At 43.4% G+C, this 27,876-nt stretch overlaps 1 protein-coding gene across 13 annotated transcripts in view; it reads left to right on the forward strand.

The window, feature by feature from the left end:
- The first annotated feature begins 52 nt into the window (after positions 1 to 52).
- atf7a (activating transcription factor 7a) overlaps positions 53 to 27,876 on the forward strand; it is a 104,847-nt gene continuing 77,023 nt past the window's right edge. For 2 of the 13 annotated variants that reach the window (XM_061805524.1, XM_061805559.1), the window contains exons 1-2: positions 2,293 to 2,428; positions 27,188 to 27,259. In XM_061805524.1, coding sequence (XP_061661508.1) covers positions 2,336 to 2,428; positions 27,188 to 27,259 — 165 coding nt within the window. In that variant the 5' untranslated portion in view covers positions 2,293 to 2,335. Of the gene's footprint in view, positions 316 to 2,116; positions 2,246 to 2,289; positions 2,429 to 2,648; positions 2,777 to 10,494; positions 10,576 to 27,187; positions 27,260 to 27,876 lie in introns of those variants that run through there. The other 11 variants (XM_061805600.1, XM_061805595.1, XM_061805586.1 and 8 more) reach the window with 11 other exon arrangements.

A 27,876-nucleotide genomic window follows, 5' to 3' on the forward strand; every position in this document is an offset into this window, starting at 1 on the left:
AAGCCTTGAAATTATGCAGTCCTACTAACTTTCTATTCCCAAAGCAGCTTTTCACTATAAAGTAGATCAGTCGGCCTCATTTCAACCTCTGGTTTCATTTTCCTATTTGCGTTTGTTAGTATAATGGAGCAGATCAAAAGAGCGAAATTGCCACAAACGTCACAATCGCTCCCCAGCAGCCGCAACAGGAGCGTCAGCGTCACACAGAGACAAAGGCAATTGAACGGAACTTGGAAGAGTGCAAATCCATGCCACAAAAGCAATTCTTTCAATCTGTGCGTTTAAATCACTGATCAGGACACCTCCCACGTACCGGTAAGTCCAATTTCCCCCTTGCCTTGCCTCTGCCAAAACTGACATTCTCACTGGATTACAGTCTGTTATTCCTAGCCGCACATGGCTCAACACACACAACCAGATGAAAAATTAGCCATTTGTAATTCATTCATAAAGTTGGGAAAACCTTTTGAATGAAAGAGAAACAAATTCTAAATAGGCCTACATAACAAAAAGATACGTTCACAATGATTTATTACTGGACATCTGATGAAAAGGAAACCAACGCAAACAATTTGGTATCTTTGACATATTTGGATCAAAGACATGTTTGAATGTATTAACTGGAATAACCAAATGATAACAGGAAGAAAATCCAACAACCCCACCCCTTAGCCCATTACAATAATGTACCCTACTTGAGTATAATCTACTTATAATTAACAGTTTTGTCATTATACTTCACTCGATATACTTTCCCTTTGGACTAGTTATGGTTTGGCACATTGAGGCTATAGTTAACTTATTACTTGCCGTAGACCCAACAGGCAACAACAGGGGAGAGTTTTTACTGTCTGGTTAGTCGCCCTTTTGCCCTTGATGCCCAAGGTGCCTCTGTCATTTTTGACATGTGCTCGAGTGCGTGAAAGCCCGCCTGGGGCCTTTCATTAACACACAATTTATTGGGGTTTAGTGAAATTATACGCGTTTGAATATGAATATATAAATAAGACAGAGAGAGTGTGTGTGTGTAGGAGGGAACGACCGGCTATGGTGAGTCTCACCGCGTGCCCGGATAACAACTAAGATCGCCGTTTTTCCAGACGTAAAGGTTTCACCAGAATCTCCGTTGTAGCTGGCCCCAAAAAAAAAAAAAAAAAAAAAACCACACACACACACAAAGGCACCGCTGAACATTTGCCCCGCCACCCGATCACTCATACACAGAAACACATTTTAACATGCTATACTACAGGTATTTACGAGTTTCGCTTGAATCTACCATATGCCATTGCTCGCACACAAGCAATCAGACCATTCTAATGTCAGACGAAAAAGCCACGATTTTTTTTTCCATGTTCATGTCAACAAACAATGTAAGATACATTAAAGAAGTCATGTTAAGATTAAGAGGGAGTGAGTTGAGTGAATGAAAAAAAGGTCAAGTGGCAAGGAGATTCGGACCTACCAAATCAAAGTTAGCATTTTGATATGTACAATATGTGTCGTAAAGTCGAATAGGAAAATACTGGTTGGAAGGTAGATATATTATTCAACCCAGCAAATTATTCACACCTTCGCGCGAAACTGCAATTCCTGGTGTCTTTAAGGGAAATGTCTTCCATCCATCCATCCATCCATCCATTTTCTTCGCCGCTTATCCTCACAAGGGTTGCGGGGAGTGCTGGAGCCCATACCAGCTGTAACGGACAGGAGGTGGGGTACACCCTGAACTGGTTGCCAGCCCATCATAGGGCACATGGAGACAAACACTCGCAATCACAATCACACCTAGGGGCAATTTATAGTGTCCAATTAATGTTACATGTTTATTTTGGAATGTGGGAGGAAACCGCAGTGCCCGGAGGAAACCCTCACAGGCACGGGGAGAACATGCTAACTCCACACAGGGATTGAATCCGGGACCTCAGAACTGTGAGGCCAACGCTCTACCAACTGACAACCATGCCGCCGGGAAATATCTTGTTCTTTATTATTTATTTTAGCCTATCCTATTTTTTTCATTGTCATTGTTATTTTTTTATAGAAAGGTAACGTACATTTTCCTATGCACATTTATATTTCCTTTTTATTTTACCGAATAAAATGTATTAGTTGACACGTGATAAAGTTCCTGAGTCTCAACGTGAACACGAAGTTCTCGCGATAACGCGACTTCGAGGGGAGTATCAAATTCCAAGAGGGAAGAGAGGAATGAGGGGAGCGAGAGCCAGAAAAAGGCGCAAGAGTGAGTTTGTAAACACTTTATTACCGTTTCAAGTTGAATGTGTGCCTGACGTCATCGTGAGCTCAAGTTTGGTTTCGCTCGCTTGTTTTCATGCTGTGTTGGGCTTTTGAAATGCACGTCAAGTCTTGTGGCTGGTCCAACCTTTCTTTCGGACTCGCTTTGAACTCAAGTGGCAGTGTGTTTGTAAGTTTGTGGGTCGTTTTCCCTGATTATTCTCAGTTGGTCGACTCGTAATGTGTCGTAGATGCCGGATCAAGTCAGCTCCGTGCGCCATAATGTGTATTTAGCAATGTTGTCGTGTCGGAAAGGGTTAGTAACGATATTGTACTAGCCGCGTCGAGTGTGCGTTCGGCCTGGTTTTAAATGTTAGCTTAGCCCCTAGTTGTTTTTTTTTTTCTTATAGAGGATACAAAAAGTTGATTTCGGAGCTATAAGCCAATGAGAGTCTGCGAGAGGACCCAATTGACGACCTCGCTGCCTTTGATTGCCTTACATCACATTGATTGACCAGCCTGCAAGCCAATCTAAGAGGTGACGAAGCTGCAGTATTACAGTAAAAGGCGGGCCGAGGTTTGTCTGGAATTGATAGAAGCTAAAACCTGGGTGGGTGGGTGGTTGAACCGTCAAGCTCTTCGGGGCAGTTTGAAAAGTTATTGCTCGACAACCGTCAAGCTCTTCGGCGCAGTATAAAAAGTTATTGCTCAACATGGTTGTATCTCTCAAAGCGTAATATCCCATGTCTCAAAAGTGAGTTTTACGTTCTGCTGCAGCATCTTATATACTGTATGTGGGTCTGCAAAAACAGGCCCGAAGCATTATTATTATGCTGTATAAATAATAAAAAATATTGATACTCGAGCTTCTGAATGCTTTGGGATTCAAGCATATGCATGTCAACGTCTTCATTAGGAATGTGGCTCATATTTTGCCCACAATTTTCTTTTCTAAGAGCAGACATGTCATTTTCCCGTTTATAGCGCGAATTGCATCTTTTTAAATTGAATTGATATAAAAATATTTATATTCTGTTTTTCTGCAATATTCCGACCGAATCCACACTCATTCATTTTCCGATCCGACTTTTGCAAGCGAAGCGGAAAATTAGATGTGTGTCTGTTGATGAAAACGCGTGTTGTATACAAGGCAGTTTAGTTTATGGGGCCGTTTGCAGTCTCTGTGATTTGACGGGTGCGAATGCGGCCGTGCGCCATCGCACTCACAAATCTGCACAGTTGAGCACAAAAAGTCCTGTGCGTAAAATTTGTTCTGAGTATATTTACATAGACACTTATTTTCTGTAGTCTTGACCAATGAAATTGAGCACATGTCGCACATTCTCAACGCACATGAAAATCGATCCAGTTTAGTTTTTTTATTTTTTAAAAAAGGAAGCACACGGTCTGCTGCTCAGCCGACTTCTACTTTCTACCTGACACCGTCCCCCTCCGGCTCTTAAAGGGGTACACTGATAATTACATCGTAAATGCTGTAATCTGAATCTTTGAATGAGCCATGTCACTTCAATGAATGACACTGATCTGACCACAGTGCATGTCTGATGTTGCTCACAGTGGCCAAAGGGAGCGTTCACGACCTTAGTGTGTCTGCTCAGACACGAGGCAAGAGTTCAGAAGAAGTTACTTGTAAAAATGTCTGTATTATTTATTGATAATGAAACATGACGTTAATAATTGTCAAATTCATGCATTACAACCATTTAGAAAAACAAGAAATTAATTTTTTTTTAAATTGGATACAATATACACGCAATGAAAGCACGCTTGCATGCCATGACGCAAATCTGAATTCAATTTGGTTTCACTTCTAGTAGTTTACTTAGTTGAATTTGTATTTGAATTTGTAATTTTTTTGGGTAATGGTATGCACCTAAATAATGAACGATCGTATTGTGTACATTTTGAAAACAGAATAGCATTTATTTATAGATGTACTAGATATATTTAATTCATAATACAATATTTAATAAGACAATATTTTTCAGTCTTTTTTCATTTATTCAAATCCCACGCCTGTAAGAGTTATACATCTAGGCGTCAAATTTTTGTGAAATATTTTAAAATGGAATTAAAAATTGATATTTGCATTTGGATGGCACGGTGGCTGAACTGTAAAGGCCTCACAGTTTTGAGGACCCTAGTTCAATCCCAGCCCGCCTGTGTGGAGTTTGCATGTTCTCCCCATGCATGTGGGGGTTTTCTCCGGGCACTCACCGGAGTGCAATTCCTCCCGCATCCCAAAAACATGCAACATTAATGGGAGACTCTCAATTGCCCGTAGGTGTGATGGTGAGTGCGGTGTTTTGTCTCCATGTGCCCTGGGATTGGCTGGCAACCAATTCAGAGTGTACCCTCCCTCCTGCCCGTTGAAAGCTGGGATGGTCTTCAGCATTCCCGTGACCCTCGTGAGAATAAGCGGCTAAGAAAATGGATGGATATTTGTGCATGTTGTGCTACTTCCTATTTGAGGGCACCAAAAAGTAGCGCCATCTTCGACACATGCGAGAGCTAGCTTCGTCTTATACGTTCAATTAAAGTAGATTCTTCTTGTATGGACAATTGATTTAGATTCTTCTTTTACGTGCGCTGAAAGTAGGCTTTTACACGATCAGGATTTTTTGAGCTGATCACTTATTAGCAAGTTTAAAAAAATTATAAAAAAAATCACCACTCTGATCACAAGCTGGAGTAATTAGTCCATTTGAATGACCTGTTCATTACTGTATACACTTGTATGCTTCATTGGTTCCAAAAAATAGATACAGTGCCATGAAAAATGTATTTTCCCCCCTCCTGATTCCTTTTTGTTTTTCCATCTATCACACACAAAGGTTTCAAATCATCAAACTAATTCTAATATCACCCAAAGAGAACCCAAAGAAATTTACAATGCAGTTTTCAAATGACAATTGAATTTATTGAAGCACAACACAATTCAAACCTTTCTTCCCAATGTGAAAAAGTAATTGCCCCTTGTTAAATCACAAAGTCACTGTCTTTAACCACAAATTTGGGCAAGATGAATTCCTATTTCACAAACCACACCCAAACCTAATTATGACCATACTTGTTGAATCAAGAAATCTCTTAAATTGAATCTGTCAGAGAACGTGAAGTAGGCTACAAGATCTCAAGTAACCACGACCTAAAGAAAATCAAGAAGAAATGAGAGAAAAAGTGTTTGAAATCCATAAGTCTGGAAAATGTTACATAGCCATTTCCAAGGCTATGGGGCTTATCGACAAATGGAGAAAACGAGGTACAGTGGACATGTTCCCAGGAGTGGACAACCAACTAAAATTACTCCAAGAGTGCGACAACTCATCCAGGAGGTCACAAAAGACCCTTCGAACCACATCAAAAGACCTGTAGGCCTTGCTGGCCTCAGTTAAGGTCAGTGTTCATGACTCAACCATAAGAAAGACACTACGCAAAAATGGCATCCCTGGGAGAGTTCCCAGGCGAAAACACCTGCCGTCAGCAAAGAAGCCTGTCTCACATTTGCCAAAAACCATCTTGATGAATAAATTCTGCTGTGTACCAGAAAATCCTGAAAGAGGACGCCAGGCCATCGGTCCATGCCGTAAAACTCAAGCGCTCTTGGACCATGCAGCAGGACAATGATCCGAAACACTCCAGCAAGTCTACATTTGAATTGAATAAAAAATAAACAAAATGAAGGTTTTGGAGTGCCCAAGTCAAAGTCCGGATTTAAATCCAGTTGAGATGCTGTTTGTGTGACCTTAAATGGGCAGTTCATTTTACAAAACTCCCAATGGTGGAGTTGAAAACAAACAAAGAAGAGTGGGACACAGTTCTTACAGAACGATGTGAAAGATTCATCATCCAATTATCGCAAATACTTGATTTCAGTTATTGCTGCCAAGGCTGGCACAACCCGTTGTTTGATCCAAGGGGCAATTACATTTTCACAGTCAGAAAGGTTTGTTTTTTTTTGTCCCTAAATAAACTAATATGTCATTTGAAAACCACATTTTGTATTTTTCGTGTTGTATTTCCTTGGGTTGTCTGAGTGATACTAGAATTAGTCTGATGATTTGAAACCTTTGTGTTATAGATGTGCAAAAAAAAAGGAAATCAGGAAGGGGGCAAATACTTTTTTATGGCACTCTATATCCAATAAATAATGTATCTTTGTTTCATCTATTTATGACACTAAGAGTAAGGCATAGTGACAAAACAAATAAATGGTCTTCAATCAATGTAGTTTTGTAATATTTTCGTTTGTTGGTATGCTGTGAGATTGGAATTCGCTGCTCTGGTCAATATCATGTGTTCAACAGAACAGCAGCATGTTTACAAACAACCACGAGCAGTGGCATTAGCTTGCTAAGCTACATAATGTTTTGGTGGCTTGTGAGCTGTATCACATTTAAAGTACTTGAACATACCTCAGACAAGCCTTACAAGAAATCCTCTCCCGTCTTGAGCACCGGTGACTACCAACACATGTCCCCCCCCCCTCTCCCACACACACACACACACACACACTGACCCATTTTCTTCTTATAATACTGTCGGCGTGGTCCATTTATGTGCTCATCCCCTCAGTAACAAGTGTAGTCATGTAGGATTTGAGTTTACAAGATAAATGATCATAAAAAACGGTATGCGGTAGTATCGGAATACAACATTTTATTGCAGTTGTCTTGACAGTGCCATCATCAATGAGCAAATTTTTCTTCAAGTCTGAAATGCACATTGTGTTGTTTCTGAACTTTATATATGAACAAAATACTTTATTGGCTGTCAGAAATTTACAGTACCATGTCTAAAGACATGAAAAAATGATATAAATACTTGTATATGAAAAAAAAACTTGATTTTACAGTGAAGTATTTGAACACCCTGCCATATTACAAGTTCTCCCACTTTGAAATCATAGAGGGGTGTGAAATATTCATTGTAGGTGCATGTCCACTGTGAGAGAGATAATCTAAAAATAAAAATCCAGAAATCACACTGTATGATTTTTTTTTTAACGATTTATATGTGTGACACAGCTTCAAATAAGTATTTGAATGCCTGAGAAAACCAATGTTGTTTGGTACAGTAACTTTTGTTTGCAATTACAGAGGTCAAACGATTCCTGTAGTTGTTCACCAGGTTTGCACATACTGCAGGAAGGATTTTGGTCTCATCTGACCACAAAACTTTCTCCCATGACTCCTCTGTATCATCCAAATGGTCATTGGAAATCTAAAGCCGGGCATTGACATTTGCTGGTTTAAGTTCGGGAACCTTCCATGCCATGAATGATTTCAGACCATGTCGTCTTAGTGTATTACCATCAGTCACCTTGGAAACGGTGGTCCCAGCTCTTTACAGGTCATTGAGCAAGTCCTGTCATGTAATCCTGGGCTGATTCCTCATCTTTCTAAGGATCATTGAGATCCCACGAGGTGATCTCTTACATGGGGCTCTGCCCTGATTGAAATTGACCGTCATATTTTGCTTCTTCCATTTTCTAATGATTGCTCCAGCAGTGGATCTTTTTTCACCAAGCTGCTTGGCAATTTCTTCGTAGCCCTTTCCAGCCATGTGGAATTGTACAATATTGTTTGTGGTGTCTTTGGACAGCTATTTAAATGGCCATGTTACAAGTTTGAGTTTTACTGATTGTATGGGGTGGACAGGTGTCTTTATGCAGCTAACGACCTCACACAGGTGCATCTGATTTCAGGATAATACGGACTAAGAGGTTCTAGCTGATAAGACAGGTGTTCAAATACTTATTTGCAGCTGTATCACACAAATAAATCGTTAAAGAATCCTACATTCTGATTTCTGGATTTTTCTTATTTTGATTATCTCCCTCACAGTGGACATGTACCTGCGATGAAAATGTGAAAAACATGAATGGTAGGTTGACTGAAAAGTCTAAATTGCCCATAGATGTCAATGTGAAGGCTAACGGGTGCTTCTGCCCTGCAATTGGCTGGCGACCAGTTCAGGGTGTATCACCCCTCTTCCCTGGAGATAGGTGGACAGATAGATATACTTCCAGCATGCTTGTCGCCCTAGTGAGCATAAGCACCTCAGAAAATGGATGGATGGATATTATCCTTTTGACTACTGGTAATTCATTTCCCCTTTGGGAGCCTTAAAATTTCCATAAATTCAAGTTTTTCAAATAAATGTATCTTTGTGAAAATCTTGACATTTGAAAGGGAGCACTCACCTGAAACTGTAGCAACCCCAGTGGAAAAAAATGACCTGAGCAATAGTTTCACTCATCGATAAGAAATTTAGTGGACATCTATTATGAAAAGCTCTCATGAAAAAGTCTGAATGACCCATGCACGTACTTCAACAGGAGTTCAGGCTTTTTGGACAAATCACACAAGTTTTCTGGTAATTTTGCCTAAATGCCACCAATTTGATGCAGATGTTCTTGGTGATGCTAAATTTCAAGTTTTTTTTAATCTGTTATGTAATGAGGGCAGTGTATGACATCATAGTTTAATGATGCTTTTAAGGATTTGCCATGATAAAGGGAATGCTAGGGACCGTTCATCACTGGTCACAGCTTGATTCTTCTGATAAATAAATGGCTTTCCATATGCCCAGCAAGAAACCATTTTTTTGCAAATGAGTGTATCCTGGTGAAAATATAATATAAAGTGTGGTTTTAGAGGTTGATCATATTGAGGATTTGCCATGAAAAAGAGGGTGTGAGGGCCCGTTCATTGTTGCTTGCAATTTTAATAATTTTATTTTATTTCATTTGAAAAATATTGTGGCGGCACAGTGGTGCAACATAGTTCTGAGGACTGGGGTTCAAATCTCGGGCCTGGTTGTGTCGAGTTTGCATGTTCTCCATATGCCTGCTTGGGTTTTCTCCGGGCACTCCGATTTCCTCCCACAACCCAAAAACATGGAACATTAATTGGACACTCCAAATTGCCCCTCGGTGTGATTGTGAGTGCAGTTGATGTTTGTCTCCAGGTCCCCTGTGAATGGGTGGCAACCAGTTCAGGTGTGTACCCTTCATCCCGCACAATAACAGGTGAGATTGGCTTCAGCACTCTCGCAACCCTTGTGAGGATAAGCGGCAAAAAAATTTGTGCTTTCTGCATTGTTGTGCTTGTTGGAGTTGTAAGGCATTAATGCAGATTTTTGGCCAGTGGTGGGTGTCAGATTTCATTTGTTCCATTGTCCAAATCTCAGATCCACTTGTTTACATAAATACATCGAACATGGATATATTGGAAGGCCGTAACCCTAGCTCCTTAGGATCCCTCTGTGGATCAAAAGCCAATTTACATTCTCCAACCCCTCTTGTCTTTTTTTCTTTTTCTTTGCGGGATTTCCCCCTACCTTCTGGTAATTCAAGCCTTTAATTCCAACGTCATGGCTGCAAGTGCGAGCTATTAATACTGTTTGTTTTGTCAGTTTCCTAGCAAGCTGCACCAAACACTGGGTGGCTGTGGCTGGTTATAGCCTGGACTTGTTCCCTTACTCCTGCTGAATCAGAGAAATCCAAGTTAAATGGGGAGAACTTGGCTGGAGCTCAATGGGAAGGAGAAAAAAATTCCAGCCCCTTTGAACGGTTACAAATTCACCTTGAATAAAAGGTGTAAATAAGCAAGATGCATATCCAGAGTTGGAATAAATGAGATTAAAACAGTGCTACACTAGACCCTTCTACTTAGAATACATTCCCCTGTAGTTTTTTCACCCTAATTTTTCAAACAGAAAACTCTATATCTCATATCACTGTACACTACCGGCACTGTCAAAATGCACACAAACAAATTCACTTGGATCTTACAGTTCATCAAATTTCATGAATGATCACGATTCTGGCTGCTACGATCACCATCGCCTGACCCATCTGTGATTTTTTTTTTTTTTTAAACAAAATGCAGGCGCTGTTGCATGTGAAAAGTAACCCATTTGCCACAGTTCCTGCAACTCATTCAGTCCGCCACCAGGGGGCGGATTGCATTTGGCACCAGAATTGTGCTCAGTGGCCTATATCAAAGGTCAAGTGTCATCCCGATAAACATTCTAAAATAGATATTGTAATGAAAAATACATATAACATTATTCACTTCAATGTCAATACGAAAAAATAAATATGAGCGGGGAGCGGGTCATGCAAAGTTGCAGAAGTGTCATTCCACGACATCCAAGTGATCGCCATACTGGTTGCATCCCCTGTCCGTGACGTCACCCCGGACATTCGCCAATGAAAACACTCGATGGACCCTACTATGGGAGATGAACACACCCCTTCTGACACGGAAGCTCTTTTCGAAGAAGAGAACATCACACACCCGAGTGAAGGTACTGGGGCAATATTACCCTATTGTTTCAAGCCATATTCAGATAATATGTGATCATGGCCAAACCAGCTCCCCGTCCAATCTACTTCCGCGGCGGAGATGAGCCATCGCGACTCATCGGAGCCGGCTAGTGTGGCTCAGTTTTGGCGCCAAGGTGGGTTATCACGGAGCCGAGCCAGGCTGCCTTTGGGCATTGTCGATAGCCGCCGCAGTACACGATGAACAACACTGTCGAGCCGGAGCGCTTTACGGCGTTGTTGTCGCACGCAGCTGAGTGCGGCATTGTCGACAGCGTTCTTTAGAACCGCTGCTGTCTGCGAGCCCGACATGCAGCCTTCGCCGAAGCCGTGACCAGTGGACGCAGCGCCTCGGCCGATGTGGCTCATTTTCGGCGCCAAGGGGGTTTAGAATGGAGCCGAGCCATGCTGCTTTAGGGCGTTGTTCATAGCCGCCGCCGTCCGCGATGAACAACACCGTCTAGCCGGGGCGCTTTACAGCGTTGTCATCACACGCGGCTGAATGCAGCATTGTCGACAGCTTCTTCTTCTTCTTCTTTTCCTTTCGGCTTGTCCCGTTAGGGGTCGCCACAGCGTGTCATCTTTTGCCATCTTAGCCTATCTCCTGCATCTTCCTCTCTCACCCCAACTGCCCTCATGTCTTCCCTCACCACATCCATAAACCTTCTCTTTGGTCTTCCTCTCGCTCTTTTGCCTGGGAGCTCCATCCTCATCATCCTTCTACCAATATACTCACTCTCTCGCCTCTGAACATGTCCAAACCATCGAAGTCTGCTCTCTCGAATCTTGTCTCTGAAACATCCAGCTTTGGCTGTCCCTCGAATGAGCTCATTTCTAATCCTATCCAACCTGGTCACTCCGAGCGAGAACCTCAACATCTTCATTTCTGCCACCTCCAGTTCAGATTCCTGTTGTTTCTTCAGTGCCACCGTCTCTAATCCGTACATCATGGCCGGCCTCACCGCTGTTTTGTAAACTTTGCCCTTCATCCTAGCAGACACTCTTCTGTCACATAACACACCAGACACCTTTCGCCAACTGTTCCAACCTGCTTGGACCCGTTTCTTCACTTCCTGACCACACTCTCCATTGCTCTGTATTGTTGACCCCAAATATTTGAAGTCGTCCACCCTCGCTATCTCTTCTCCCTGTAGCCTCACTTTTCCCCCTCTACTTTTCTCATTCACGCACATATATTCTGTTTTACTTCGGCTAATCTTCATTCCTCTCCTTTCCAGTGCATGTCTCCATCTTTCCAATTGTTCCTCTGCGTGCTCCCTGCTTTCACTGCATATGACAATATCATCTGCGAACATCATGGTCCAAGGGGATTCCAGTCTAACCTCATCTGTCAGCCTATCCATTACCACTGCAAACAGGAAGGGGCTCAGAGCTGATCCCTGATGCAGTCCCACCTCCACCTTAAATTCCTCTGTCACACCTGAGGCACACCTCACCATTGTTCTGCTGCCATCATACATGTCCTGTACTATTTTAACATACTTCTCTGCCACACCAGACTTACGCATGCAGTACCACAGTTCCTCTCTTGGTACTCTGTCATAGGCTTTCTCTAGATCCACAAAGACACAATGTAGCTCCTTCTGACCTTCTCTGTACTTTTCCACGAGCATCCTCAAGGCAAATAATGCATCTGTGGTACTCTTTCTAGGCATGAAACCATACTGTTGCTCGCAGATACTTACTTCTGTCCTGAGTCTAGCCTCCACTACTCTTTCCATAACTTCATTGTGTGGCTCATCAACTTTATTCCTCTATAGTTCCCACAGCTCTGAACATCCCCTTTGTTCTTAAAAATGGGAACTAGAACACTTTTCCTCCATTCTTCAGGCATCTTTTCGCCCGCTAGTATTCTGTTGAATAAGTTGGTCAAAAACTCCACAGCCATCTCTCCAAATTGCTTCCATACCTCTACCGGTATGTCATCAGGACCAACTGCCTTTCCATTTTTCATCCTTTGTAATGCCTTTCTGACTTCCCCCTTAGTAATCATTTCCACTGCCTGGTCCTTCACTCTTGCCTCTTCAACTCTTCCTTCTCTCTCATTTTCTTCATTCATCAACTTCTCAAAGTATTCTTTCCATCTATTTAGCACACTACCGGCACCAGTCAACACATTTCCATCTCTATCCTTAATCACCCTAACCTTCTGCACATCCTTCCCATCTCTATCCCTCTGTCTGGCCAACCTGTAGAGATCCTTTTCTCCTTTTTTCGTGTCCAACCTGGTGTACATGTCTTCATATGCCTCTTGTTTAGCCTTTGCCACCTCTACCTTTGCCCTACGTCGCATCTCGATGTACTCCTTTCGCCTCTCCTCAGTCCTCTCAGTATCCCACTTCTTCTTCGCTTATCTCTTTCCTTGTATGACTCCCTGTATTTTGGGGTTCCACCACCAAGTCTCCTTCTCCCCTTTCCTACCAGATGACACACCAAGTACTCTCCTGCCTGTCTCTCTGATCACCTTGGCTGTCGTCGTCCAGTCTTCCGGGAGCTTCGGTTGTCCATCGAGAGCCTGTCTCACCTCTTTCCGGAAGGCCGCACAACATTCTTCCTTTCTCAGCTTCCACCACATGGTTCTCTGCTCTACCTTTGTCTTCTTAATCTTCCTACCCACCACCAGAATCATCCTACATACTACCATCCTATGCTGTCGAGCTACACTCTCCCCTACCACTACTTTACAGTCAGTAACCTCCTTCAGATTACATCGTCTGCACAAAATATAATCTACCTGCGTGGTTCTACCTCCGCTCTTGTAGGTCACTATATGTTCCTCCCTCTTCTGGAAATAAGTGTTCACTACAGCCATCTCCATCCTTTTTGCAAAGTCCACCACCATCTGCCCTTCAAAGTTCCTTTCCTGGATGCCGTACTTACCCATCACTTCTTCATCGCCCCTGTTTCCTTTACCAATATGTCCATTACAATCTGCACCAATCACAACTCTCTCCCTGTCTGGGATGCTCAGAACTACTTCATCTAGTTCCTTCCAGAATTTCTCTTTCAACTCTAGGTCACATCCTACCTGTGGTGCATAGCCGCTAACCACATTATACGTAACACCCTCAATTTCAAATTTTAGTCTCATCACTCGATCTGATACTCTTTTCACCTCCAAGACATTCTTAGCCAGCTCTTCCTTTAAAATAACCCCTACTCCATTTCTCTTCCCATCTACTCCGTGGTAGAATAATTTAAACCCTGCTCCCAAACTTCTAGCCTTACTACCTTTCCACCTGCTCTCTTGGATGCACAGAATATCAACCTTTCTCCTAATCATCATGTCAACCAACTCCTGTGCTTTTCCTGTCATAGTCCCAACATTCAAAGTCCCTACACTCAGTTGTAGGCTCTGTGCATTCCTCTTTTTCTTCTGACGCTGGATCCGGTTTCCTCCTCTTCTTTGTCTTCGACCCACAGTAGCTGAATTTCCACCGACGCCCTGCAGGTTAGCAGTGCCGGGGGCGGGCGTTGTTAACCCGGGCCACGACCGATCCGGTATGGGATTCTTTAGATGAACGCTCATATTTGTTTGGCACAGTTTTTACGCCGGATGCCCTTCCTGACGCAACCCTCTGCATTTATCCGGGCTTGGGACCGGCCTACAGATTGCACTGGTTTGTGCCCCCATAGGGCTGCATTGCAGCATTGTCGACAGCGTTCTTCCTTATTCTGGCGAGGCGACGCTGTCCGACAGGCACATCGACACATTTAGCACATACGTGTCATACATACACGGATCTTTTGTTACATTATGAGAGACCGATTACGTGGTCTGCCCCAAACTATTATTTTTTTTTTAGTAGCTGTATACACACCTACCTGTCATTTGGAACCAACGAAGCTCTCGTCCTCCAATCCATTTTTCACAACGAACTGGGTCTTGCAAACGTATGAAGGGTAAATCAATCCTCCTGAGTGTTCAAGCAATGTCCAGCAATGCAACAAGCCGGCATTTTGTCAAACATGAAGGAACAACGAGCTACCTTCCCGGAGGTAAAACTAATAGAAACAAACAAGTCCACTTGAGGGCGGTCCTGCCATGTATGTCACTTCCTGCTTCTTCTCCACAACAAATCCCTCGAGAGGATACTCATGGCGGAAGTTACAAAAAGCTGAAAACGTCAAAATCATGTTTTCTGGTGGGAAAAAAATGCATGGGTCCATGTCGTCTACAGTTTTTTCATTAATAACATACTAAGAATCATGCATTTCATGATAGTGGCCCTTTGAAGGCTAACATGGCATAGGTGTCCAGTGTAATAATATATGAAGCTTTTATTCTGAAGTTGCCGTTTCCATAACAGAGGTGGAGAGGGATTGTGTCACGGTAAGACACTATCAACAATCACTGTATCAGATGCGGCGAGATGGTGGATCAGATTTAAAGATTTTGCTTCACAGTTCTGAGGTCCAGGCTTTGATCCCGGCCCCGCCTGTGTGGAGTTTGGATGTTCTCCCCCGTGCCTGCGTGGGTTTTCTTCGGGCACTCTTGAACCCTGCTCTCAGAACTGTGAGGCCAACACTTTACAGTTGCTCCACTCTGCTATCTGGATGAATAATCATCATCATTATTTTGGCTTTGGCGGCACAGTGGCGCAGCTGGAAAAACGATGGCCTCACAGTTCTGAGGACAAGAGTTGAATCCCAGCCCTCCTTGTGTGGAGTTTGCATGTTCTCCCCACAGAGTGGGTTTTTTTTCCGGGAACTCCGGTTTCCTACCAAAAACATGCATTAATAGGACACTAAATTGCCCTTAGGTGTGATTGTGAGTGTGGCTGTTTGTCTCTATTCGCCCTACAATTGGGTGGCAATCAGTTCAGGGTGTACCCTGCCTCCTGCCCGTTGACAGCTAGGATAGGCTCAAGCACTCCATTGACCCTTGTGAGGATAAGCGGCTAAGAAAAAATGGATAGATGGATATTTTGGCAATAACAGTGCAGCCCTAACCTACATACACGCGACAACATCAGGCGAAAACAACTTGGAAGTTAATAATACATAAATTATAGCAATATTAAATGTCACATAGTGTTAAATTGTCTTTGATTCACTGTAACCTGCATTAAAACCAATTTTCATTCGTCTGCTTTCAACACAGTAAAAGACTGCCCTTCTTTTAGTTTGTTATATGTTTTGTAAAATGTTGATGTTGAATTATGTTGTGTTTTGTCTTCTTTTTTAATGTGCAGCACTTGTTTCTTCTGTGGTTGTTGTGTGCTCTAAAAATAACGAGTTGAATTCGACTAACCCACAGTGGTTCAAGTACAACTCAACTCCAGATTACGATGCCACATGAGAAAAACAATTGTAATTTTATCACATGAACTTCTTTCTTTCGGCTTGTGCCCCTTTCGGGGTCGCCACAGCGTGTCATCTCAGATGGACGCACATATGTTTGGCACAATTTTTACGCCGAATGCCCTTCCTGACGCAACCCTTCTCAGGGAGTGGAGGCCTCACATGAACCATGGAGGATAAATCTAGCCGATAAATAGGTCATGGTTCATATTGAAAGGCCTCTGTATCATGATCCAGATGCATTTTACATGTAAATAACCTAATACGTTCCAAGCCCTCAACATTCAAGCATTCAAAGTGTACATAATGTCAAGAATCATCCAAAATTTGGTCCATTTACCTTAAAAATAAGCATTCAAAGTGTACATGATGTAAAGAAAAATAGCAAAATGATTCATTTCATTTACCTTTTGGTGTTGACCAAACAGGCATCGTGGCGTTTTCAGAGGCAAAGCCACGCACACAACATAATTCCAGTAAAATTAATACATTCCATGAACTATAAATTCAAAACAAACATTGTCATGAAATGCATGGTTTTTAGTATGTTATTCATGAAAAAAAGGCAGCCGGTATGAACCCAGCCGTTTTTTCACCACAAAACATGATTTTGACGTACTAGGCTTTTTGTTACTCCCGCCAAGAAAATCCTCTCAAGGAAATCGTTTTCGAGAAGAAGCAGGAAATTATGTACAGGGTAGTAGCGAACTCAAGCGGTCTCGTCTGTTTATACTAGTTTTACCTGCTGGAAGGTAGCTCGTTGTTCCTTTGTGTTAGCCAAAATGCTGGCTTGTTGTATTGCTGGATATTGCTCAAACACTCGGGAGGATGGATTTGCTTTTCATACTTTTCCAAAAGATCCGGTTCTTCTGAAAAATGGATTGCACAGGTCCAAAGGACAAGAGCTTCATGTGTTCCAAATGAAATAAGTAGGTGTGTATACAGCTACTAAAAAAAAAAAAATAGTTTGGTGGGGACGTAATTCGCAAGTAGGGGTGCTAAATGTGTCGACGTGAACATCGGAAGGCTTCTCTGCAGCAGCCGCTGAAGGACGGCCACCGGAGGCTTTGTGAATCACCACCGGCCTTTTCGATCGCCACTGCCCTTGTCGACAAGGCTGAGCTGGCTGCTGGCCCTATCGACACGGCTTTGGCCGAAGTGGCCCGTTGCGGCACCGGGACGGGGAGGCGGTTTGGCCGCGGCGTCATTGTCGCGGCAATTTCACAAGCCACACCCAAACCTAATTACGCCATACTTGTTTAGCTCAAGAACCAATACATCATGCCACGATCCAAAGAAATTCAAGAAGAAATGAGAAAAAAAGTGATTGAAATCCATCAGTCTAGAAAAGGTTACAAAGCCATTTTTAAGGTGAACCACTGTCAGTGCCATTTTCCACAAATGGAGAAAACTAGGAACAGTGGCAAACCTTCCCAGGAATGTACAACCAACTAATATTACTCCCAAGAGTGGGACAATAACTCACTCAGGAGGTCCCAAAAGAACCTTGAACAACATCTAAAGACCTACAGGCCTTGCTGGCCTCAGTTAAGGTCAGTGTTCATTAAAATTACACAAAAAATATAAAATATTTGGCACATAAATATTGAATCCTTAATCCACTAAGATTCTTCAAGGCATGCCACATTTGAATGAATTAAAAAAAAAATGTACGCAAAAGCATTTGGGCTTTGTCATTTTTTGAATCAGATGTCATACATTTTGATACCACCTTTTAGTATTTATTGTATGAATGTTATGTACTGTATAATATATGGTGCCTGTACAATTTCTGATCACTCTTGACTTTTAAAAGTAGATTTTATCCCTCAATTAGATTTTTCCTTGTTCAATAATAGATATAACAGGGTTTGCACGCGTCCCTAAAAGTAAAAGTCCCTAAAAGCCCCTAAATTTTCAAAGGTGCATTTAGGGGCTCCTGAAAGTCCTTAAAATCTGTGAAAACCAGTCAAGCCCCTAAGAAGGCCTTAAATTATAAAAAATCAAAGGGAGGACCTCTACCGCCAAAATTCTCCTGAAAAAAAAAAATCTTTTATTTAAAACAGCCGGAAATTGTCAACGGAAGTCACCGTGTTGACAACGAGTCGCCATCTTGTCGTCGATATTCCATTGTTTGTTTCCGTGAGTCGGCATTTCACTTCGTCTTCGTTACGTCTTTCATCGATCCAACTTGTATCATGCATGGGAAGTGCATTTTTCAAGATGCTTGGGTTGAAAGTAAGGAGTTTGGAAGCTGGGTTCGTTGAGATGCAAAAGATCGGCACATGTTTTACTGCCATCTGTGCAAGCAGAGCTACCAGCTAGGAAAGATGGGCGTCAAAGCGCTGGAGTCGCACCGGAAAAAGAGACACGCTGATTTGACGAAGACTCTCTCATCTTCCGTTGGTATGAATCGGTTTCTAAAATATAAAGATAGTGAAGCATCAACTTCAGGCAGTGGTACTAGCAGTGCATGCGCACCTACAGTTGTCCAGTCATTGACTTCAACCAGCCAGAAGTCAGACTTTATGAACGTAGTTCAATACACAAAGGCGGACTCGTTTAAGGCAGAGATCGTGTGGACGTGAAAAATGATCTGCAGCCATTACAGTTACAAATCTTGTGAAAATAGTTTGAAAGTGTTTGCAGTCATGTTCCCACACAGGTGACATTGCTAAAAACTACCACTGTTGGGAAAGGAAGACTTCGTACCTGGCTACATTTGGCATATCTGCCCCCTTTTCATCTCTACTGCCTCAAAGCCAAAAAAGCCAGAATAGAGACTGACATATCTACGCTTATTGAGAAGGCTGATTGGCTGTGTGAGCAGGCAGAAGAAAAGAGGAAGCTGAGGTTTATTACCAAGGCCAATCCACTCAGAGGCAGAGGAAAGGACAAGAAAGCCTCTTGGGCACCTCTGCAGCAGCAAATAGAGGAGGCACTGGGTAGGCTCAAGGAGCTAGAGTAGGTGTGCTGAGACAGACATCAGTAGAAGACATTTGTGTATATAGTTGAAATTGTAGTTAGAATCAGTTTTTCTGTATACTGTTATGTGAAGACGTTGACAATGGTCATATCAATGAGAACTACCACAAGGGGCGACAGGTGATCACTGTCACAGGTACTGAGGTACTGGAAACTTTGATTAACCAGGAACAGCCGATGGCACCATTGGGTGAGTCTTTTTTCCTTACTCTTGAATTCCCACGATGGCCCTAAATTTTTCGTGTCGGCCCTAAATTTTTTCCGTGTCAGCCCTAAATTTTTCGTGTCAGCCTTTTAAGAATGGCCCTAAAAAGCCCTTAAATTTTTTGGGTCCGACTGAGTATGAACCCTGTATAAGGCCTGCCCTTAATCTGCTGGACTGTGTCGTGAGACCTCAACCTGTCATTGAAATGGCACTCAAAATGAGTTGACTGAAACAATTACTGCCCGAATATTGATAATGTGTGCTGCTGTAGTTATGCTTTGTAAACTGTTACATGTATATATGTGTTTGTGTGTGTGTGTGTGTGTGTGTGTGTGTGTCTGTGTGTGTGTTGGGGTGAACACACTCCACTCTGAGTGCTGACGTTTTCGAGATGTCGCCGACGTCCAATGAGCATTTTAGCTCTATCCCTTAGCTCGCTAACTCATTACCTCGAAGACTAGCAAATACAATAAATGGCTAAACCTTTCTGTTGTCCCAGTTATGTGCATCTATGACGCAAATGGAGAAGCTTGTTGCGTGTAAGTGGGGTGGAGAGTGTTAACAGAAAAAATAAAATTAATCAGAATCCAGAAAAAACTCCCATGTCCATTGTATGAAAAAAAAAAAAAAGAGAACCACTGATTTACCACATGATTAAAATTGGTGCTTTAGCTACCAAAACAAAATCTTGTTTTCCACTCAGGTTCTTTTAGGCATTTTCGGTGGACTCCCCACAAAAATCTAACGTGACAGTTCACACAGGTGCTGGACAAGTTGTGTTTGATCCATCCATTTTTCAAACTGGTTCTCCATACTTGGGTTGTGGGCATGCTGGAGCCTATCCCAGCTGAATCTGGACTGATTGCCAGCCAATTGCAAGGCACATAATCAAACAACCATTCACATATTCACACTTATAGGCATTTCTGAGTTTTCAATTAACCTACAATGCAATTTTTGGGAAGTGGAGGAAACCAGAGTATCCGGAGAAAAACCATGCAGGCACGGGGCGAATATACAAACTTCACACAGATGAGGGCGGATTTGAACCTGGGTCCTCAGAACTTGAAGGCAGATGTCCAAACCAGCTGAGCACTGTGGCCCAAGTTGCGTTCATAAAGTAATAAATGTCTTGCTCCTCCCCCTTGCCAAATGTGTTGCTTCCTACTTTTGGTCAACACCCTCACTCTAACAAGCTGGAAAAAGTCTTGTGTGCACACCTCTCTGGCCAAATAGGCTCAACCGATTATTGGAAGTACTTTGTGAGGGCTCTAGCACTGACATGTTGACGAAATAAGGTTTAGTGTTTTAATGTCGATAGGTGACAGCGTCTGCGGCCTCGCTGATGCACAACACTGCGATCCGTTTTAGGGCTGGTGTCACGCGAGGCTTTGACTTGAGCTGTTGGCCCAGGCGCAGGTTTACTCCCAGATGGCAAGAATGGAAATCAAGTGACCTCAGCACTGGAAGAACATTGTAATATTTACACCTTGCCAACCTCATTTGAGCAATTAAACACTTAACATTTCACCTGAGCCCTATAATATCGATCCATGTTGGTTTTTGCTGTGCTTTCCATCAGTGAGACAGCGTAATTGTAGCCAGGCATCACAGTTGAAACGTTAATTTGCCTTCCCCCAGGAGGAGAATTTAAAGTGGAATCGAGTTTTTTGTCTTCATACAGAATAATCAGAGGTGCAGGGTCAAACCTTTATTCAATAGATGGGGATGAGTGCTGGAGCAGTGCTTGTGCACATTGGAACATGTGGCATGCAGGGTCAAACCTTTATTCAATAGATGGGGATGAGTGCTGGAGCAGTGCTTGTGCACATTGGAACATGTGGCATGTCATCCAAGAGAAGATTTAAGTGTAGGCAAACTATTTTTTTTCCTAATCTGTGTGTGCATGTGTGTTCTCACTGCTTTTGTGTGATGTACAGGAGATAAGCAAAACATCACATCCCACATACAGCCATTACTCCACCCTCAATTATGAGGCTCTTCACCCAAACCACAAGTTGGTGACATTACCAACAATGACTTGCGAGAGGCAGCGTTGTCCAGGACAACCATAGTGTCTTAAAATACAAAGAATGAAGAGTAGTACTGTTTCCTCATGCTATTTGCAGGGAACATGGACTCAGCCCTGCTGCAAACAGCAAAAATCTTCAAATAATGGATGTCCCCGCCCCGAATTTTGATAATTACCTATGCATACGCCAAAAGGTGGTTGCAACACACTACACTTCTATTAGACAGTGCTATGGGCTGACTTGATGATCCGGATTGATCCGAAAATGAAGAGGTTGAGTCTTTTTTGACTTAAGACAGTGAGACAAAAAATGAAATGTGTGTTATTGGACAGCGTATGCAACCTTCTGGCTTCAATACTTGGTCTTAATATGCTACATCAGAGGTGTATAGAAAAGTAAATACAATTATTGCTTAGAGTCCTGGCGTGTAATCAACAGGGAGTAGAGTCAGCTCAGGCCAACGAAACATTATATAACATTTAAGACTTGTATTATCTATTTATTATTGTCTACTTCTGAATTGTCATTGCCAAGAGGTAATACTTCTGGAGTTATTTACATAGTATGTACGTCTGCAAATGTGGATTGCTTTCTAAAAGTGTCATAAGCATAAACACAGCCATGTATGTTGTTGACCAATGCTGCCCACTCGTGTTTGAGCAGCATCTGCACCATTTTCACAATTGAGACTGTTCCATATTATTTCACTTCTAGTCACTTTAAACTGCTTAAATTTCTTGACGGCTCTGTGCCATTTGGACAATTGTCACTGTACCAAATTAACACACTATTACTATTTGCCATTTCAAACTAATGGTCATGGTCCTACCAGTCTAGCCCTAGCTGTGCAGGTCCCCTGCACACCTGCGTTGATGTGGAGGCACACACCTCCTCATCAGCTATAATGAACCCAAGTATATATAGGACCCGACGGATGGTCTGGCTTTGCCAGATCGATGCCATCCATGCCTCGTTCCCGCACTTCCGCATTCTTGATCCTGAACCCCTGTGTACCGAGCTAAGCCTGTCCTCCGACCAACCCCGTAAGGTTGACTCTCCTGATACTACTGCTCACTCTGACTTACTCTCTGGCATTCGACCTTGGAACGAATAAAGATCTTCCTTTAACTGCCTTCCTGTCTCCTAAGTGGTGCATTTGGGTCCGCTCAAGCGTTCTGGTTATGACAGAATAATCTGGCCACGACATGGATCCAGCTGACTCAGAAGCCATCTCGCTCATTGCAGATCCAAGACAGACGCCTGGCCGAGCAAGAGACTGCTCTTCAGGTGACTAACCAGAGACTTCACGAGATCTGTGCCCGATTAGAGCCACGGCTCGCTTCCCAGGCTAGAGCCGCTAACACCACGCCGACGGCCGCCACCACGGTTCCTACCTCAGTCCAGGTTTCTCTGACTACCCTGCCAGTCGCGGAGTTTCAGCAGTTTGGGGCTGCACCTCTCTCCTAGCCCGAACCCTTTTCCGGCGACTCGGAGAATGTCAAACCCTTTCTCGCCCAGTGCGATCTTTACTTTGAGCTACAGGCCTCCGCCTTCCCGACGGACCGCGCATGAACTGTCTTCGTCATATCCCACATGACGGGAACAGCAGAGGCTTGGGGGGCCTTTGTATGTGCGATGATGCAGGTCTTCCAGTATGCCTCGCCGGAATGCGAAGCAGCAGCGACGTTGATCACGTTACGACAGGGACAGCGTCGCGTGGCCGATTACGCTATTGAGTTTTACATCAGAGCAGCCGAAAGTCGATGGATTGAGGAAGCGCTTTTCGACGCCTTCTTCCAAGGGCTCTCACTGCAAATCCCCAGCCACCTCATTGCCGTGGACCTGCCTACCTCCCTGGATTCACTCATTAACCTAGCTCTCAAGATCGACCAGAGGCTAGCGATCCGGGGACAAGTGGACGCGCTACTTGAAGGAGAGCAGGGTGCGTCCGCCCCGGTTTCCCTGCTGCCGACGCGCATACCCCCGACAGAGCCGATGCAGGTTGAGCGACTCAATGGTCCGGCAGAGGAACGACTGCGATTGTCAGTGAGAGGGCCGATGGTTTTACTGTGGACACATGGGTCACTTAGTAGCCCACTGTTCGATCAGGCCTGAGCGCTCCGCCCTCAACATCACGACTCCGGTGAGCGTGAATTACACAGCGGCGGGATCGAGTCGAGCACTGCTTCGAGTCACCTTGAACACGGTGGGCTGTACTTATTCTGCCACAGACTTTATTGACTCGGGATCGGACGCAAAGCGAGGCCTTGGCCGCTGTGACTTTTCAGACGCAGCGGTTCCGCAACGCATTTGTAGCCAATGATAAATTCCTTTGCCGAGTAACTCACCGTACGCAATCTCTGAGGATGACATTTCCGGACCCTCACACCGAAAAAATAAGTTTTCATGTATTCAACTCACAGAGCAGCGATGTCATCTTGGACAGTCCCTAGCTTAAAAGACGCAACCCACACATTGACTTGACCACCGGTCGAATCAGGGCATGGGGCGAAAAATGTAGTAAGGTGTGTTTTGGGGCTCTACAAGAGAGGAGTTTACAGATGGCGCCGGTCGACTTACAGGTATTAAAGTCCGTACCAGAGTTACCAGCAGTGCCATCCTGTTATTAGGACCTCAAGGAAGTTTTCTCAGAGGCAAAGGCCAAATCCCTTGCACCGCACCGCCCGTACAATTGTGCGATCGAGTTGTTGCCCGGCACCTCACGCCCTCGAAGGAGGCTCTTTTCATTAACAGGACCGGAACACCAAGCCATGAAGGAGTACGTGGAGGAGTCGCTAGCGGCAGGACTCATCCAACCATCATCATCACTGGTTGGAGCAGGATTCTTCTTCACCAAGAAGGACACCTTGTTACGGCCCTGTATTGATTACAGGGGGACTCAGTGACATCACCATCAATAACAGGTACCCTCTTCCTGCTTTAAGGGGCTCAGATCTTCACCAAGTTGGATTTACGAAATGCGTACCATCTGGTACGCATCAGAGAAGGTGACGAGTGGAAGATGGCCTTTAATACACCAACAGGCCAGTACGAGTACCTGGTGATGCCGTTTAACCTGATGAACGCGGTGTTTCAGAATTTTATGAATGATGTGCTACGGGAGAGACTGAACAAGAATGTGTTTGTCTACCTCAACGACATTCTGATCTTTACCCCGGATGAAGCTTCCCACATCGAGCACGTCAGGGAGGTGCTGCATTAATTGCTACGATATAATCTATGTCAAGATGGAAAAGTGCGAGTTCCAACGACCTTCGGTCACATTCCTGGGATTCATCTTGGCCGAGGGACAGATTCGCATGGATCCCAGTAAGGTCGACTCAGTTCTCCAATGGCCCACTCCCACCAATTGCAGGGAGGTTCATCGGACCCTCACTTCACCCCACAACTCATTCAAGTGGGATGTGACCTGCCAGGAGGCCTTTGATAGACTTAAAGTCCGAGTTTCACCACAGCTCCTGTCCTTATCATGCCAGATCCAGAGAGGCAGTTTGTGGTGGAGGTGGATGCATCGGACTCGGGAATGGGAGCAGTACTTTCCCTGAGGTGTGCAAGGGATGAAAGGGTTCATCTGTGCGCCTTCCTGTCTAAGAGACTGACTCCGGCGGAGCCGCATTATGATGTGGGCGATCGCTAATTACTGGCGGTCAAAACGGCGCTGGAGAAATGGAGACACTGGCTGGAGGGATCACAAGTTTAATTTCTGGTTCTTACGGACCATAAGAACTTAGACAGAGACGGAGAAAAACACAGTACAGAGAGTCACGAAGCAATGAGAGGTGACTGGTAATGTGGTAAAGCCAAGACATTTTTGTTAACTACATAGAAGAAAATAAGTATTTGAACACCCTGCTATATTGCAAGTTCTCCTACTGAGAAATCATGGAGCCGTCTGAACTTTTCATCGTAAGTGCATGTCCACTGTGAGAGAGATAGTCTAAAAAGAAAAATCCAGAAATCACAATGTATGATTTTTTTTAACAATTTATTTGTGTGATACAGCTGCAAATAAGTATTTGAACACCTGAGAAAACCAATGTTAATATTTGATACAGTAGCCTTTGTTTGCAATTACAGAGGTCAAACGTTTCCTGCAGTTGTTCACCAGGTTTGCACACACTGCAGGAGGGATTTTGTCCCACTCTTCCACACAGATCTTCTCTAGATCACACACATTTCTGGGCTGTCGCTGTGAAACACTGAAAAGAGCTGGGACCACCGTTTCCAAGGTGACTATTGTTAATACATTAATACGTCATGTTTTGAAATCATGCATTTAAACCAGCAATGTCAAGGTTAAGTTTGCCTATGACCATTTGGATGATACAGAGGAGTCATGGGAGAAAGTTTTGTGGTAGACCAAAATTTAACTTTTTAGTCATAATTCCACTCACCGTATTTGGTGGAAGACAAATGATGAGTTCCATCCCAAGAACACCATCCTACTGTGAAGCATGGGGTTGGTAGCATCATGCTTTGGGGGTGTTTTTCTGGACATCGGACAGGACGACTGCACTGTATTAAGGAGAGGATGACCGCGGCCATGTATTGTGAGATTTTGGGGAACAACCTCTTTCCCTCAGTCAGAGCATTGAAGATGGTTTGTGGCTGGGTCTTTCAACATGACAATGACACAGCCAGGAAAACTCCGTAGAAACATATCAAGGTTCTGGCATGGCCGAGCCGGTCTCCAGACCTAAACCTAATAGAAAATCTTTGGAGGGATCTGAAACTCCGTGTTTCACAGCGACAGCCCAGAAATGTGTGTGATCTAGAGAAGATCTGTGTGGAGGAGTGGGACAAAATCCCTCCTGCAGTGTGTGCAAACCTGGTGAACAACTGCAGGAAACGTTTGACCTCTGTAATTGCAAACAAAGGCTACTGTATCAAATATTAACATTGGTTTTCTCAGGTGTTCAAATACTTATTTGCAGCTGTATCACACAAATAACTTGTTAAAAAAATCATACATTGTGATTTCTGGATTTTTCTTTTTAGATTATCTCTCTCACAGTGGACATGCACTTACGATGAAAAGTTCAGACCCCTCCATGATTTCTCAGTAGGAGAACTTGCAATATAGCAGGGTGTTCAAATACTTATTTTCTTCTATGTAGTTAACAAAAATGTCTTGGCTTTACCACATTACCAGTAACCTCTCATTGCTTCGTGACTTTCTGTACTGTGTTTTTCTCCGTCTCTGTCTAATGTGTTTTCTGTTAAATGGGTATCGATTGTCATACTAGAACAGCGCCAACAATCAGAGATTCAAATTCTAATGGGATAGATATCACTTGTGTATTGAAATAGAGCAGTAAAAACGTAAATCACAGGCATTAATTTGAAATTAGGCAGTTGCTATTTAATTTTGATTTAAGGCAATCTTAATGCCCCCGGGGAAATGTAATTCACAATCTGCTATATTTTTCATTGCACACTACACAGTGAACCATATCCACACAGGGCAGGTATGTCAGAGTGTAAGGGGCGGCCGAACAGTGCTGCATAACTTGAGCTGCGGAGTGGGGACGGCACCTTATTCAAGGACAGCCCGACAGTAACCAGGCAGCAGACTAACATTTCCAACAACTTTCAAGAATCAGAATAATCTTTTATTTTTCCAAGTATGTGCTGCCATCCAGCTGAGCCTATCTAGCTTTCATGCATTTTTGTTTGTCAAAAATTATAAGTGCATTTAAATTAACCTGGCTGTACAATTGGTGAATTATCAGATGACCTCGAATTTAATAGGAAGGTAGAAAAAAGAGTGGGGGGGGGAGAAGGTGGGGCTACAAAGCAAATGGGACAGAAGATGAGAAAGTGCGAGATGTTGCTAGGCGTCTCGTCATTGGCTGAGCAGAAGCCCCCTCGTGTGGAGGAAATATCAGCAGGGAAACTTACTCTTGCTGCCTTGGTGTGTGTTTTCCTCCCTACCAGGGGTTGTCTTTAAATAGCCTTCTGCTCAGAATAAAGACACATCAAGCGAGAAACTACCTCGTCATGTTCTCCTATTCTCCTCTCCCACAGTTACATTGCAAGCTCTTTGCAAAAATGGGCGACGACCGACCTTTTATGTGTCACGCTCCAGGCTGTGGACAGGTGAGTCTGCTTTCTTGTGCTTTATCCATTTGTATCGACATGAAAGCACTGTCTTCTCCAGTGGTGAGTCAGTCCAGAAGCTCCTGTGAGTAGTCAGAGCTATATTGTTTCAACCTGTCGCTGGGTTCCCAAAGCCCTTGCAAACACAGGTTGCATGTATGACTCACGTGCCGATCCTGATTTCCCTACAACTCCAAATGTGTGCTGGAATTTCAAGGAATTCTTAAGGAGCCATCATTGCATCTAATGTTGTGCTTTGGGGGATGTATTAGCTCAACTAGGCTGGAGGATTATGGTACAAACATTTACAATCCAGGAGATGATGATCACGTGTGAGATAATATGTAAAACATATATTTGTAAGATTAATAAATTATGCTTTTTGTTGTTGTTTGCTCAGAGCACAGCGGAGACCTCGGGACATCTTTGCTTTTAACACATGGCTGTGACGTAAACATTCATTCAGCTTGGTTGATGCCAGCATTTGGTGTGCAGCTGTGGAACTCAAATGAATGACTGGCTTTGCTTGTCAACTAGTGGATAAACAGGAACAATGATTTCTAATTGTGTTGAAAAAGTTATTCATGAATGTTCGTGAGTTTACCTAAATATATGAT

This window comes from Syngnathoides biaculeatus, chromosome 2 (genome assembly GCF_019802595.1).
Source record: "Syngnathoides biaculeatus isolate LvHL_M chromosome 2, ASM1980259v1, whole genome shotgun sequence".
Classification (NCBI taxonomy): Eukaryota; Metazoa; Chordata; class Actinopteri; order Syngnathiformes; family Syngnathidae; genus Syngnathoides; species Syngnathoides biaculeatus.